This window comes from Oncorhynchus tshawytscha, linkage group LG26, assembly GCF_018296145.1.
Source record: "Oncorhynchus tshawytscha isolate Ot180627B linkage group LG26, Otsh_v2.0, whole genome shotgun sequence".
In the NCBI taxonomy this organism is placed as follows: Eukaryota; Metazoa; Chordata; class Actinopteri; order Salmoniformes; family Salmonidae; genus Oncorhynchus; species Oncorhynchus tshawytscha.
Genome location: NC_056454.1, coordinates 42,215,478 through 42,231,993, shown reverse-complemented (window position 1 = coordinate 42,231,993; position 16,516 = coordinate 42,215,478). Strand labels below are relative to the sequence as shown.

Genomic DNA, 16,516 nt, shown 5'->3' with positions numbered 1-16,516 from the left:
TATATGACTAGTGTTCATGGGAAGGTTTGTTACTTTGCTTTCTTTTTTTTATTTTTTATTTTTTTTATTGTTGTCTAAACGGGTTTTTAAATTATTATTATTTTTTTTTAAATTACAAATTAATATCAAATCAATACATAAAGCACATGAGGGAACACAAGCATACATAGATGACAAACAATAGACAATCGAGCTAGGGGGTACAATATCACATTACAATTACACAAGGACCTTAAGGGACATGCATATACTTACAATTCTAACAGCTTTTTTGTTAGTAGAGCATTTAACCGTCTTAAAATACAGTTCAATTTCTTTTTGTAGGGTACTTTGCTTTCTCATCCGGTGTATATATAAGCGATAACGAATGGATTGGACTACGTTACCCAGAAAATGCTTACTACATTTTAATGGTGACGTGTGGTTCTGTGGATTGTCCACATGACTCTGAATGGAGAATCCGTCGAGAAGTTTCTACTAGTTACCACAGTCACAAAATAATATATCGTAAAAATGCATGATAACATAAAATGTATTTTTGGTCTTAATTGAAGGATATGGTTAGTCATAAGGTTAGCGGTGTGGCTAAGGGTTAGGTTTAAAATAACATTTTAAGAAGATACATGTTACAAATAGGCGGGGTTTATGACTTAGTGGCTGTGGTAACTAGTGATGACCGTCAAGCGGTGACAACATATTAGCCTAGATTACGTTTTACTACGTCTCAGTTCGGGGGGGATCAGTACTTGACAATGGCTGGGGAAATGTCTATGATCGGTAAGTAACATTTAACCGTAACGTGTGCTTGTTGTTGTGTAACCAGCTGTTTAGCTAGCTAGCAAGTGGGCTGCCAAGCATGTTAGTTGCTACCTAAAATCATTATTAGTAGTCAATTAGCTGAAAATGTGTCAAGCTGTCAACGCTGAGTGAATATGTAAATAAGTAGGCTAATTACGAGCTAGCTACGTAAACAACATCCATACCTAAACCCACGTCTATTTCTATATCTTCCATGTCGCAGGATCGGTCATTCTGGCTCTTTTTCTAGCTGGCTATCTGGGCCAACATTATCTACCTCCACCGAAACCAAAAGTAATCGGCCTAGATCTGGGGACCACTTTCTGCTCAGTGGGAGTATTCCACCCGGGTACCGGGGATGTGGAGGTGATAGGGGATGAGGAGGGGCGGAAGAGCATCCCTAGTGCGGTGTCGTTCACGCCTACCGAAGTTTTCGCCGGTTACGAGGGTCAGGATCTGGCCGACAGTAATCCTCAAAACACCATCTATGATGCCAAGCGGTTTATTGGAAAGATATTCGAACAAGATCTCCTTGAGCAGGAAAGTGCTCGCTATCCATTCAAGGTACAGTACATACCGTCGAAGTCGGAAGTTTACATACACCTTAGCCAAATGCATTTAATCTCAGTTTTTCACAATTCCTGATATTTAATCCTAATAAAAACTCCCTGTTTTAGGTCAGTTAGGATCACCACTTAATTTTAATAATGTGAAATGTCAGAATAATATAAGAGAGAATAATTTATTTAAGCTTTTATTTCTTTCATCACATTACCAGTGGGTCATAAGTTTACATCCACTCAATTAGTATTTGGGAGCATTGCCTTTAAATTGTTTAACTTGGGTCAAACGTTTTGGGTAGCCTTCCACAAGCTTCCCACAAATAAGTTGGGTGAATTTTGGCCCATTTCTCCTGACAGAGCTGGTGTAACTGAGTCAGGTTTGTAGGCCTCCATCCGCGCACACGCTTTTTCAGTTCTGTGCACAAATTTTCTATAGGATTGAGGTCAGGGCTTTGTGATGGCCACTCCAATACCTTGACTTTGTTGTCCTTAAGCCATTTTGCCACAACTTTGGAAGTATGCTTGGGGTCATTGTCCATTTGGAAGACCCATTTGCGACCAAGCTTTAACTTCCTGACTGATGTCTTGAGATGTTGCTTCAATATATCCACATAATTTTCCTCCCTCATGTTACCATCTATTTTGTGAATTGCACCAGTCCCTCCTGCAGAAAAGCACCCCCACAGCATGATGCTGCCATCCCCGTGCTTCACGGTTGGGATGGTGTTCTTCGGCTTGCAAGCCTCCCCCTTTTTCCTCCAAACATAATGATGGTCATTATGGCCAAACAGTTCTATTTTTGTTTGACAGGCCAGAGGACATTTCTCCAAAAAGTACGATCTTTGTCCCCATGTGCAGTTGCAAACCATAGTCTGGCTTTTTTATGGTGGTTTTGGAGCAGTGGCTTCTTCTTTGCTGAGCGGCCTTTCAGGTTATGTCGATATAGGACTCGTTTTTACTGTGGATATAGATACTTTTGTACCTGTTTCCTCCAGCATCTTCACAAGGTACTTTGCTGTTCTGGGATTGATTTGCACTTTTCACACCAAAGTACGTTCATCTCTAGGAGACAGAATGCGTCTCCTTCCTGAGCGGTATGATGGATGCGTGGTCCCACGGTGTTTATACTTGCGTACTATTGTTTGTACAGATGAATGTGGTATCTTCAGGCGTTTGAAATTGCTCCCAATGATGAACCAGACTTGTGGAGGTCTACAATTATTTTTCTGAGGTCTTGGCTGATTTCTTTTGATTTTCCCATGATGTCAAGCCAAGAGGCACTACGTTTGAAGGTAGGCCTTGAAATACATCCACAGGTACACCTCCAATTGACTCAAATGATGAAAATTAGCCTATCAGAAGCTTCTAAAGCCATGACATAATTTTCGGGAATTTTCCAAGCTGTTTAAAGGCACAGTCAACTTAGTGTATGTAAACAATTGCTGGAATAATTACTTGTGTCATGCACAAAGTAGATGTCCTAACCGACTTGCCAAAACTATAGTTTGTTAACAAGACATTTGTGGAGTGGTTGAAAAACGAGTTTTAATGACTCCAACCTAAGTGTATGTAAACTTCCGACTTCAACTGTACAGTACATACTCCTTTAGTTACTTTGACAGTCAATACACCACAGTGAAAATGATTGAATACAGCATTAGCATTTGGCTGCATAAGCTGTGTGATTGCAGGTGTATAAATATGCTATATCAATGACAGCTGTCTTTCATTTGTAATAACATACCTGTCTTTCAGGTGATAAACAACAATGGCAGTGCAGAGTTCTTGGTCACCACCAACCAGACAGTTACAGTTACTCCCGAGTTCATTAGTTCTCGGCTGCTGCTGAAGATGAGGAAGATGGCGGAGCATCACCTGGGTGTCCCCATCAAGAGGGCTGTGATCTCTGTCCCTGCTGAGTTTGATGATAGACAGAGGAACTACACCATCAGGGCTGCCAACCTGGCCGGTCAGTCTCTGTCTGGCAAAACTGTATCAACAGTCATACAATATCTGATTTGATGTGTTAACACTGCTACAGGAATGACTGACACTGTTTAGGTTTTTATTGTATTCTCATTAAGAAACAGTTAATCATACAGAGATTGACATTAAGGGTTGCCCTATTGAAAGGCAGGCAATATATAACACTTCTGCATGTAAAAAGCTAATTAAACAATTCTGGTGGGCATGTACCTTAGACTTTAATGTCAATCCCTGATGTAATTAGGTGTTTGCTCTATGCTCATAACTGTGTTACTTATTCTATAGACAGAGAGAGCGTGAGTAGAATATTGGACACCCAATTCAAAGATGTGACCAAATCTACACTACCCTCTGTAAGACCTGTAACTAACATATGATTGTTCTGTTTACACCACACAGGACTGGACATCTTGCGTGTGATCAACGAGCCCACGGCTGCAGCGATGGCGTATGGGTTACACAAGGTGGACGTGTTCAACGTACTGGTGGTAGACCTGGGAGGAGGAACGCTGGACGTCTCTCTGCTCAATAAACAAGGGGGCATGTTCCTCACCAGAGCCATGGCAGGTAGGACACTAATCAACTCCTTATCATGTTGTAGTTACGCATGGTTTAGTTGGTGTCACTTTCATTTCTCTTCTGGTAGGTAGGGTGGCAGACCACGAGTAATCACAACACCTAGCCGACTAGGTGAAAAATCTGTCTGTGCCCTTGAGCAAGGCACCTAGCCATAATTGCTCCTGTAAGTCACTCTGGATAAGAGTGTCTGCTAAATGACACAAATGTCTAAATATCAAATTGGGCAGTACAAGTGGAACATTTGCCATATTGTATACTGAACAAAAATATAAACAACAATTTCAACGATTACAGTTCATATCAGTCAATTGTAATCAATTCTTTAGGCCCTACTCTATGGATTTCACATGACTGGCAAGGGGCGCAGCCAATCAGAATGAGTTTTTCCCCACAAAAGAACATTATTACAGACAGAAATACTCCTGTTTCATCAGCTGTCTGGCTGGTCTCAGATGATCCCGCAGGTAAGGAAGTTGTTGTGGTTACACGTGGTCTGCAGTTGTGAGGCCCGTTGGACGTATTGCCAAATTCTCTAAAATGACGTTAGAGGCGGCTTATGGTAGAGAAATGAACATTAAATTATCTGGCAGCAGCTCTGGTGGACATTCCTGCAGTTAGCAAGCCAATTGCACGCTCACTCAAAACATGAGAGATCTGTGGCATTGTGTTGTGTGCCAAAACTGCACATTTTAGAGTGGCCTTTTTTGTCTGTCCCCAGCACAAGATGCCCCTGTGTAATGATCATGCTCTTTAATCACCTTCTTGATATTCCACACCTGTAAGGTGGATGTATTATCTTGGCAAAGGAGAAATGCTCACTAACAGGGATGTAAACAAAATTGGAATGAAATAAGCTTTTTGTGCATATGTAACATTTCTGGGATCTTTTATTTCAGCTCATGACACAAGGGACCAACAACACTGTTAAATTGATATTTTTGTTCAGTATAGTTGGAGGACCATTTCATATTGGCACAACTAATTCAAACCATACATGATCATGAATTTAAATGGAATTTATCCCAATACTACTAACATATTAATAGTATTATTGGACTCAGAATGACCCTTGTTTCCTAGGTAACAACAAGCTGGGGGGGCAGGACTTCAGCCAGAGGCTGCTCCAGTACACCATAGAGAGGGTTCGCCAGCAGTACGGCGTTCCCCCCACCCTCAAAGAGGACATCCACCGCCTCCGCCAGGCCGTGGAGATTGCCAAACTCAACCTCACCCTGCAGCTCAGTGCCCACCTCAGGGTACCCCTGCACCTGGAGCCCCAAGGGGACCCCAAGAAACCACCACAGGGGCCCGCCAAGGACCCAATCCCAGTCATCTTCCAAGCAGTCATCACCCGTGAGCTGTTTGAAGAGTTGAACGACGACCTCTTTCAGAAGGTTCTGGCACCTGTAGAGACAGTGCTGGCCGAGGGCCACCTGGGGAAGGAGGAGGTGGATGAGATAGTTCTGGTGGGAGGCTCCACCCGCATCCCCAGGATCAGGAAGCTGATCAGTGAATACTTTGGGAAGGAGCCCAACACCTCAGTGGACCCAGACTTGGCAGTGGTGACTGGGGTGGCCATCCAGGCTGGCATCATGGGGGGCTCCTGGCCCCTACAGGTCAGCGCTATAGAGATCCCCAACAGACACCTCCGCAAGACCAACTTCAATTGATCTAGTCTAGAGAGGTGGCAATGGACATAAGGATGCCACCAGACAGATACTTGCCATATTAAAGGATGGTCTGCATTTAACTGTTAATTGTCCTTCTCCATCTTCACCACATGTGCAATAGTCCTATGAGGTTAAAATATGATCTTCTTCAGCTCTAATAATAGATCCTGGAATATATTTTCACAGAGAAACTCAAATTACACCTTCACTTGTTTACTGCTACTGTGGTAGATTGAAATGGTATTCAATTCAGGGAACAACCTTTATTTCTACAGAACTGTGACCAGCCAATACACCTTCAGCTATCTATTTATTTATAGTGCAAGTCTGTGCAAGTGTGGGAGCGTGTTTGTACTGCGTGGGGGTGGGGTACAGCACATTAGGAGTATTTGTTTTTCAGAGGATGACAACACGCTTGTGCCTTTTCAGAGAGCTGCTGTGTGGAGCTGTACTGTGCTTTTAAGCCACCTGATATGAACTACCACCAGTCATATTGACTAGGGCAGTATTCTATTAGAGTTTTGGACCAAATGTTTGCACATATTGTTAGGCTACTGCTTGAATGTAAAGCTACTATGTTCAGCTTAGCGAGATGTCGGTATTGTATTGGATAATTGATGAATTGTCTAAATAAGGGGCATACCAACTTAGGCTAAATATTGCACTTTGAAAATGATAGAACCTGTTAGCCAACATCATCATTCTGGTGCAATTGAATAAGAATCAGAGTACACGGTCTGACATTTAGTACTTCAGCAGACACTCTGGATAAGAGTGATTTACAGGAGCAATTAGGATTAAGCACCTTGCTCAAGGGCATGTCGACAATTTTCACCTGGTCGGCTCGGGGATTCAAACCAGCGCCCTTTGGTTCCTGGCCCAACGCTCTTAACCACTAAGCTACCTGTATATAGAAGTACTTATTGTAAGTGCCATAAAAAGACCCAAGGCTTATGGTGGTGTGTGTTACCGTGTGCCACAAGACCGCTGGTTGTAGAGTAATGGCTGTTAGAGCCCCTGGCATTGGAGAACAAACATGTTGGTTGATAATTTACTACTATTAGTCAATTCTAATTATCTCATGTAGGGAATGTACATTCCAAAATACCAGTCTAGTCAGGGCTGATGCAGCGGACAATTGTAAATACTATATGCATTCCTTGTTGAACATGCCTCAGATAATGTACTGATTGCATTTCTGAGTACGTAATTTAAGATTTTTGTACTGCAAGTTTTGCTTATATTCTTCAAAGCACCACTCTCATATGGCCCCATTAGATATCTGCTTGTGCTACATTGCTGCTTTTCAACAAAACATTCAGAATTTCCCTAAATACCATTATTGAATTTGTCGTGAAATTGTATTTTCTTTGAGCTTTATTACGAACAAATCCATTCAGACAGACATTGCCATTGAAGGGAAAATATCAACATTCAGATGCATCCCGTGGTCCTCATTCCATGACAGACGGACTTTCTAATACAGGTGGAAGGTAAAAAGGACATTTGTGATCATGTTCCCAGAACATTGAGTGCTAAAATCTTGTAAAATCCAGTTACCATCATCATCACTAGCTTCTTCAGCAATGTGGTAACATCACCTTTTATTTTTTAACTAGGCAGGTCAGTTGAGAAAAAAATTCTTATTTACAATGACAGCCTATTGGGGAACAGTGGGTTAACTGCCTTGTTCAGTGGCAGAACGACATTTTTACCTTGTCAGCTTGATCTTGCAACCTTCTGGTTACTGGCCCAACGCTCGAACCACTAGGCTACCTGCCGCCTCACTCCATAATTGAGGGGAAATAATGTCAGTATAACAGAGATCCACAATGGTGTTAGTTACTGGCATGGGCCAGTAATATAACATACAGTGCCTTCAGAAAATATTCATACCCCTCATCTTATTCCACATTGTGTTACAGCCTGGATTAAATAGATTTTTACACACAATACCCCATGAAAGTGAAAACATGTTTTTAGAAATGTTTGCAAATTTATTGAAAATGAAATACATAAATCAAATTGACTTGTTAAAATCACCTTTATCAGCATCTTTCTGGGTGAGTTTAAGAGCTTTGCACACCAGGATTGAGTCCATGTGACTTAAGCACTTTTTACTCCTGAATGTATTTAGGGTTGAAGACATTTCAGCTTTTCATTTTTAATTACATTTGTAAAAAACATTCTACTGACATGGGTATTTTGTGTGTAGGCCAGTGACGATCTAAATGGAATCCATTTTAAATTCAGGCTGAAACAACAAAAAGTGGAAAAAGGCCAGGGGTGTGAATACGTTCTGAAGACACGGTACATCAAGGATTCACATTCAGTAGGAATATGGTTGACATGAGCTACACAGTCAACAGTAACGCCAACCGAAATGGTTTATGTCCTAGCTACAAAAATACATCACTTCGGTATCAGAAGCATTTTAATTATTGACTTCTGAGGCACATAAATACCAAAGGAGTAAATGAACACAAGTCTATCCATTCCTTGACCCGGTTTGAACTATAATGATACTCAGCATCATCCCTTCAACAGCCTCCAGCTTTATTTTCACAGTTAATATAACACACCCCACTTCATCTCATCACAGACACCCTTTCATGTCCCCCTATAGAAACCAATTGATTTGATGCACTTTGCTTTTCAAACACCATTGAGATGTTGGGCCGGCAAAGTATTTAAATTACTTTCATAAACTCTTCAACACTATAGCTATTATTGTACATAATCAGGATGACATTTCCAATATAATGCTCAGCCAGCCATAGCACCTAAAACATCTGTGCACACTATGTAGGACTGCACACTGAGGGTAGGGGTGAAATCTCGACATAATACATGCACTGTACACATCCTTAAAATCAAAACACATTCACAATGAACCCGAAAACACTGAGTAAACATTAGTTCTGCCTGAACACAAGCCCGGCCCGAGACAGCACAGCTCCACAAGTCACTTAATATTGTATATCATATGCTTGGAAATGCTGTTCAAATCATTATCTTACATCATGTAACTATTTCAGTCGGAGAAGGCAGGACTTCTGTAAACAGGTTGTTCATGTTCTTTTTGTTCCTATGAATTAGAATAGCGCCCAAAGGCAAGAAAAAGGAGCATGCTGCACAAATAGTAATTCCTGTAAATAATAAGAATTGGCTGTGCTATAAAGTGACTGCAAGAAATCCAAATAACAGTGTAGAAACAAACAAATAAGCATTGATAACTGGAGGGGGGGGGGGCTCCAAGCATCAAGAGCAGGGGTGGGAAAAACTACGGCAGAGGGCCAGATCCGGCCCATGAACCCATTCAATCACAGCACACGGGAGGTTTAAGTAAATATATATAAATGGACCAATATATTTTTTAATTGCCCTTTTTCTGGCCAACAAATTGGTATAAAATATAAATAAAATGCCTCTCCACTGAATGTTGAAATCCTGATGTGGAACTCGAGCCAACAAGTTTGCCCACAGAGGTGAGGAGAAGAGGCCATAGATCAGATCTGATGAATCAATCAGTTCATCAATAAAAAGTGCATTTAGTCCCACATTGTATATAACAAGCAAAAACAAACCTATTTACAGAATGTACAAAGCAATGGGTGGTGCTTGCCTTGGATTCTTCAGTAATACAGCAGCCTGTCAATCAGTCAGTAAGTAGGAGGAACAAACCAATAACTATCTGGATACACTGAGTAAAACAAGAGTAATCATAACAATAGATAAGCCCAATCACAAGACAGTCACTTGGAAGTCTTAATTTACTCAGTTTCCACATGCTAGTAGAGTCGGGTGTCACATTAGGAGAGTAGATTCACATCCGGTGAGTAAGAGTCAATGGGAGATGCCTTCGTTGTTGTAGTAGTCGAAGCCATTCTCCATGTACAGGTCCTCAGCACTTCCCACACCATTGCTCACCTCTGGGAGGCAGAAGAGCGAAGGCACATCAGTGTTCACAGGGTATTTCACTGATGGAGTGTACAACACAGACCACATCAATACACAGATCATCCAAAACAATATCACTGCAGCATCATATCCAAACCACACCAGAGAAATCCCTTAGGTTTTCTTTGCTCTGTAGGTCACCACTTATCTCTTCTAAGTAACTATACCTACTAGTGGTTATTCTAGAGTGGTTTGGACTGACTGATGGTCATTGAAGACCCTCATCAGACGTACCTTTCACCACCCACCAGGAGAGGCTGGTGGGTCTCAGTGGGCTGTCTAGGCACCCTTTTAAATGACACAGGTCTCTGGTGGGTGATTGGGGAGGAGAGGGGGAAAGGTGGGGCAGGCAGAGAGAGAGGGGAAGGGAGGGATGGAATGGAGGAGGAATGGTCGAACGAATGGTCACAGCAGGCAGAGGATGGAGAGATGGCAGGATGAAGAGGAGTGGAGGTGGAGAGGAGTGCAGGTCACACACACACAGGTTGAGACTGCTACTGCGGTTGACCTTGGGAAGGATAATTACATTACAAACACTCAGAGATGCATGCTGGGATAGGGTAACACTGACATCCCCAGACACTCCTAAAATGGCTGCCTTTCCTTGTCTCCTTTTCTGTGACCACTGATTAATAGGTGAAAGCAATATGGCTGGCCAAAACAATCAGGCATCCACTTCATCTATCCAATGTCATCAGATCAGTGGTAAATAAATAAGGAGATGAGAAAAGGAGGGGAAGCCATTTCACAGTACTGGGACACAGCCAGAGAAACAAACACACAATACAGTAAACACAGGCCGTGCAGCTCTCCTCTCTGTGGAGTCCTTCCTTACCGGAGAAGATGAGTTTCTCCTTCATGATGTTGAGGTCTCTGCTGGACCTCCGGACCGCGGCACTCAGCATGATCTGTTCAGGGTTGTAGCTGTGCATGCCACTCAACCTCCACCTGGAGAGGAAAGGTCACACAGAGGGCAGGACATCATATAGAGCAGGGTTCACCTGCTCTATATGAGAACCCTGATATAGAGCCTCTGGTCATACCACAGTACTTCTGCCTCTGGTCTCAAGGACTTGTCCTATATGGAGCTAAAGGCATGTCAAAATGTGTCGGCCAGAGATTGCTACTCTAGGTCAACGTGTGTGGGCCCTGGACACCACGTGTGTGGGCCCTGGACGCCTCAAATTCTTCTACTTCTATTTGGCTGACCTCAAAATAACACCAAGCAAACAGACAGATATTGAAGTTGGTTGCTGTACTGAATCTATAAGGACATGTACAAATAGACCAGAGTCTGAGCCAAAGACTTCTCCACTTCTCTGAAAGAACGTACTTCAGTTAATGACTAGTTGTGATCCTTTACTGACTAGTTGTGACCAATGATTTATATATACACTAGATGACTGAAAGTGGGCGCTGTGTTGAAGCCACCGTGCCTCCATCTTGGCACTCCCAAAATATGTTTTACAATGGTAGGGAAGCTATAGAAATTGCTTTATTAAAGTCTACATTCGTTTTGGCCACATTTATTCTATTACAGACACATTAATGCATACTCGTACATTATATGATGTGAGCTAAACACAAAAATATATTTTTTATACCTAAATACATGTAATTTTGTCCTTGATCACATTTAATTGAAGGACTGCGCCTACTAGGGAGTGCAAATATGGCCGACCGGTGGCTTCATTGCCTCTTAATGGCCAATACATGGCATCAGCCATCCAGGGTTTATATACATCATTGGTTGTGACTAGCTTTGAGCATCACAACACTAACTGGAGTAATATCGGAGGCAAGAAGATTTACTTCCACAACATAATTTTGTTATGGTAATTAACAAATAGAGGCACATAAATTAAATTATTACATTAGCAATATTGTGTCTTGGCTAATGCATCAATGCACTTAAAAAAACAGCAAAGCAGAGCTTTTGTCCAAATCAACACCATAAATGAAAAGAGCTCTTCCTTGTTTAATACAATTCTATAATTCATTTGCAGACTGTCATTCGGGTCGATAATGTAAACAGTAAAACTCAACTGGGATAAAAGTGAACACAAGCATTTGTGCTGTGAGGGACAAAGTACTGCGGTCTGCCACTAAAAGGCCAATACTGGTAGGCTCGCTTGTATTTATTCTCTCCTTGAGTGGGGAGAATGAGAAGTGGCAGCAGTGAAATATAACAATACAGGTGAGAGAAAGTCAGAAACAAAAGATTTTAAGGATGACGTATACAGAAAGGATGAAATGATACAGCAAAATGGAGAGTGGAAGAGGGAGAAAAAGGAAACGCAGAGTGGGTCAGAGTTGACCCAGTTACCTGATAATGTGATAGCTGAGAGATGCCAGAATGCAGCAGAGAAGAGGAGCATGCACATCAGCCAGAGGAGAGGAAGAAGAAAAAGGAGAAAGAGAAGGGAACAAGGACAAAAGAAGGTGGAGAGATTGAGGTCAGTTTAGAAGGCTGCAGCGGCCAGCACTTTGCTAAGCATAGCAAACCCCACACCATAAGACTAGAGGATGGAGATCTTGCTCTGCTGTCCTCCATCCCACAACAGCGTTATGGCTCAGGAAGGAAAGTGAAATTCATAGAGAAACTCCCATAGCAACAGCTTCCTTCAGTCTTTCAGAGTTTAAGGAAGCATACTTTCTAGTTTCATGTTACTTAAAAGTACAAACAACTGCAACGGGAAACATTGTTAAGTTGACGAGAGATACTTCTCCAGCTGATTCTCCAAGCCACTGTGTTGACATTGTAAATGAGCTTTATCAAATAATGACACTTTCATCCATCCCTGTGTTTTAACACACTTGCTGGAAAATGGCCTGTGAATACCCACTACACAATTGTATTCCCATTGACTGGATGGTATTCCTCTGCTAAAGGACTCCTGCCTTTCACTGAAGTTATTTGGGAGAGGAGGGTGTAGAAAACACTGTAGTAGATTCACTGTGGAAGATCAACAATGACCTTAAAAAGAATCATGGTTAATCTTCCCTTGAGGAAACCCTAATTAATGTAATATAAACGGTCATCTGTGTATGCAGAGTTCTGTTAATGTGTGCTTGTACAATATACAGGAGCCTGCTGGTCTTCTGTAGCTCAATTGGTAGTTTATGGCTCTTGCAATGCCAGGATAGTGGGTTGGAATCCCAGGACCACTCCATACATAAATGGTTGCATGCATGACTAAGTCGCTTTGGATAAGTGTCTGCTAAATGGCGGATATCATTATATTATTGAACATTAAGCCCCTGAGAGGTAGAACACACACCACTAGGTGGAAGGAGAGGGTGTGAAGCAGACACAGATGGAGGAAGAGATGTGTTAACTGTGTAAAGGCTGCCAGAGGCACTACAGCAGTAATAACAGGTAATTGTCTGTGTGTGAGTGAGTGTTGACAATATTCCCATGCCCAGTGCTATGTAGGCACAGTAAAACAAATGCTTTCATCTGCTGTCTTCCTCCTTTAAATCAGTTGACTAATAAATCTCCAGTAAAAACACTGAGGTTAATTACTACCTAGTACTACATTTAAAAATTACATCCTGAGAAAAGAATCATAAAAATCAGCAGAAGAGGAGGACTTACTTTTGGAAAACAAAAATTCCTATAACTACAGTGAAGGAGATGAGATCAGCAGCGACCCAGATCAGACAGTATTCATCTGGACTCTGAAACACAACATGGTAGCATTAGACCACCAGGTGGTACTGTCTCCCAAAACAACTCAACAAACTTAGAACAAAGCATACTTCCCGAAAATTATGTAATAATGAAATTGATGTAATATTGTGGTACAGAAATTAATGTTCAATGCATAATGGATTCGTTATTCAAAGTTTAACAAAAGAGAATACTCTAGTCAGAATAATGTAACTAGGAGTGAAAGGACAATTTAAAGAAGTGCCACATACACCGAGATCCCATACTACCAAACAGGGTGGGTGTAGGTAGTGGCCATATTGACTAGCTAACAAACAGAGAGACAGACAGGGTGGGTGTAGGTAGTGGCCATATTGACTAGCTAACATACAGGGTGGGTGTAGGTAGTGGCCATATTGACTAGCTAACATACAGGGTGGGTGTAGGTAGTGGCCATATTGACAAGCTAATAGACAGGGTGGGTGTAGGTAGTGGCCATGTTGACTAGATAACAGACAGAGAGAAACAGACAGGGTGGGTGTAGGTAGTGGCCATATTGAGTAGCTAACAAACAGAGAGACAGACAGGGTGGGTGTAGGTAGTGGCCATATTGACTAGCTAACATACAGGGTGGGTGTAGGTAGTGGCCATATTGACTAGCTAACAGACAGAGACACAGGGTGGGTGTAGGTAGTGGCCATATTGACTAGCTAACAGACAGGGTGGGTGTAGGTAGTGGCCATATTGACTAGCTAACAGACAGGACACAGGGTGGGTGTAGGTAGTGGCCATATTGACTAGCTAACAGACAGGGTGGGTGTAGGTAGTGGCCATATTGACTAGCTAACAGACAGGGTGGGTGTAGGTAGTGGCCATATTGACTAGCTAACAGACAGGGTGGGTGTAGGTAGTGGCCATATTGACTAGCTAACAGACAGGGTGGGTGTAGGTAGTGGCCATATTGACTAGCTAACAGACAGGATGGGTGTAGGTAGTGGCCATATTGACTAGCTAACAGACAGGGTGGGTGTAGGTAGTGGCCATATTGACTAGCTACCAGACAGGGTGGGTGTAGGCAGTGGACATATTGACTAGCTAACAGACAGGGTGGGTGTAGGTAGTGGCCATATTGACTAGCTAACAGACAGGGTGAGTGTAGGCAGTGGCCATATTGACTAGCTAACAGACAAGGTGGGTGTAGGTAGTGGCCATATTGACTAGCTAACAGACATACAGACAGGGTGGGTGTGGTCAGTGGCCATATTGACTAGCTAACAGACAGGGTGAGTGTAACTAGACAGACAAGGTGGGTGTAGGTAGTGGCCATATTGACTAGCTAACAGACAAGAGACACAGGGTGGGTGTAGGTAGTGGCCATATTGACTAGCTAACAGACAGAGACAGACAGGGTGGGTGTAGGTAGTGGCCATATTGACTAGCTAACAGACAGGGTGGGTGTAGGTAGTGGCCATATTGACTAGCTAACAGACAGAGACAGACAGGGTGGGTGTAGGTAGTGGCCATATTGACTAGCTAACAGACAGGGTGGGTGTAGGTAGTGGCCATATTGACTAGCTAACAGACAGAGACAGACAGGGTGGGTGTAGGTAGTGGCCATATTGACTAGCTAACAGACAGGGTGGGTGTAGGTAGTGGCCATTTTGACTAGCTAACAAACAGGGTGGGTGTAGGTAGTGGCCATATTGACTAGCTAACAGACAGGGTGGGTGTAGGTAGTGGCCATATTGACTAGCTAACAGACAGGATGGGTGTAGGCAGTGGCCATATTGACTAGCTAACAGACAGGGTGGGTGTAGGCAGTGGCCATATTGACTAGCTAACAGACAGGGTGGGTGTAGGTAGTGGCCATATTGACTAGCTAACAGACAGAGAGAGACAGGGTGGGTGTAGGTAGTGGCCATATTGACTAGCTAACATACAGGGTGGGTGTAGGTAGTGGCCATTTTGACTAGCTAACAGACAGAGAGAGACAGGATGGGTGTAGGTCGTGGCCATATTGACTAGCTAACAGACAGAGAGAGACAGGGTGGGTGTACGTAGTGGCCAAATTGACTAGCTAACAGACAGGGTGGGTGTAGGTAGTGGCCATTTTGACTAGCTAACAAACAGGGTGGGTGTACGTAGTGGCCATATTGACTAGCTAACAGACTAAGACAGACAGGGTGGGTGTTGCTAGTGGCCATATTGACAAGCTAACAGACAGAGACAGACAGGGTGGGTGTAGGTAGCGGCCATATTGACTAGCTAACATACAGGGTGGGTGTAGGTAGTGGCCATATTGACTAGCTAACATACAGGGTGGGTGTAGGTAGTGGCCATATTGACTAGCTAACAGACAGGGTGGGTGTAGGTAGTGGCCATATTGACTAGCTGACAGACAGAGAGAGACAGGGTGGGTGTAGGTAGTGGCCATATTGACTAGCTAACAGACAGAGAGAGACAGGGTGGGTGTAGGTAGTGGCCATATTGACTAACTAACAGACAGGGTGGGTGTAGGTAGTGGCCATTTTGACTAGCTAACAAACAGGGTGGGTGTACGTAGTGGCCATATTGACTAGCTAACAGACTAAGACAGACAGGGTGGGTGTTGCTAGTGGCCATATTGACTAGCTAACAGACAGGGTGGGTGTAGGTAGTGGCCATATTGACTAGCTAACAGACAGAGAGATATTGACCTAACATACAGGGTGGGTGTAGGTAGTGGCCATATTGACTAGCTAACAGACAGAGAGAGACAGGGTGGGTGTAGGTAGTGGCCATATTGACTAGCTAACAGACAGAGAGAGGCCATTTTGACTAGCTGGGTGTAGGTAGTGGCCATATTGACTAGCTAACAGACAGAGAGAGACAGGGTGGGTGTAGGTAGTGGCCATATTGACAAGCTAACAGACAGAGACAGACAGGGTGGGTGTAGGTAGTGGCCATATTGACTAGCTAACAGACAGAGAGAGACAGGGTGGGTGTAGGTAGAGGCCATATTGACTTGCTGACAGACAGGGTGGGTGTAGGTAGTGGCCATATTGACTAGCTAACAGACAGGGTGGGTGTAGGTAGTGGCCATATTGACTAGCTAACAGACAGAGAGAGACCGGGTGGGTGTAGGTAGTGGCCATATTGACTAGCTAACAGACAGAGAGAGACAGGGTGGGTGTAGGTAGTGGCCATATTGACTAGCTAACAGACAGAGAGACAGGGTGGGTGTAGGTAGTGGCCATATTGACTAGCTAACAGACAGAGAGAGACAGGGTGGGTGTAGGTAGTGGCCATATTGACTAGCTAACAGACGA

At 43.1% G+C, this 16,516-nt stretch overlaps 2 protein-coding genes across 2 annotated transcripts in view; both read left to right on the top strand.

The window, feature by feature from the left end:
* Positions 1-16,516, top strand: part of LOC112225629 (activin receptor type-2A) — a 679,452-nt gene that overhangs the window by 639,916 nt on the left and 23,020 nt on the right. The window lies entirely within an intron of this gene.
* LOC112214310 (heat shock 70 kDa protein 13) lies at positions 618-7,033 on the top strand. Its single transcript, XM_024372959.2, has 5 exons — positions 618-777; positions 1,022-1,362; positions 3,117-3,330; positions 3,747-3,914; positions 5,007-7,033. Exons 1-5 carry the CDS (start codon positions 753-755, stop codon positions 5,594-5,596), a joined length of 1,338 nt encoding a protein of 445 aa, XP_024228727.1. The 5' UTR covers positions 618-752; the 3' UTR covers positions 5,597-7,033.

Excerpts from the sequence above, each read along its gene's own strand:
- LOC112214310 (XM_024372959.2), top strand. The coding sequence starts at position 753 with ATGGCTGGGGAAATGTCTATGATCG. Across the intron at positions 778-1,021 it reads TGGGGAAATGTCTATGATCG|GATCGGTCATTCTGGCTCTT; the intron begins GTAAGTAACATT and ends TCCATGTCGCAG. Across the intron at positions 1,363-3,116 it reads GTGCTCGCTATCCATTCAAG|GTGATAAACAACAATGGCAG; the intron begins GTACAGTACATA and ends CCTGTCTTTCAG.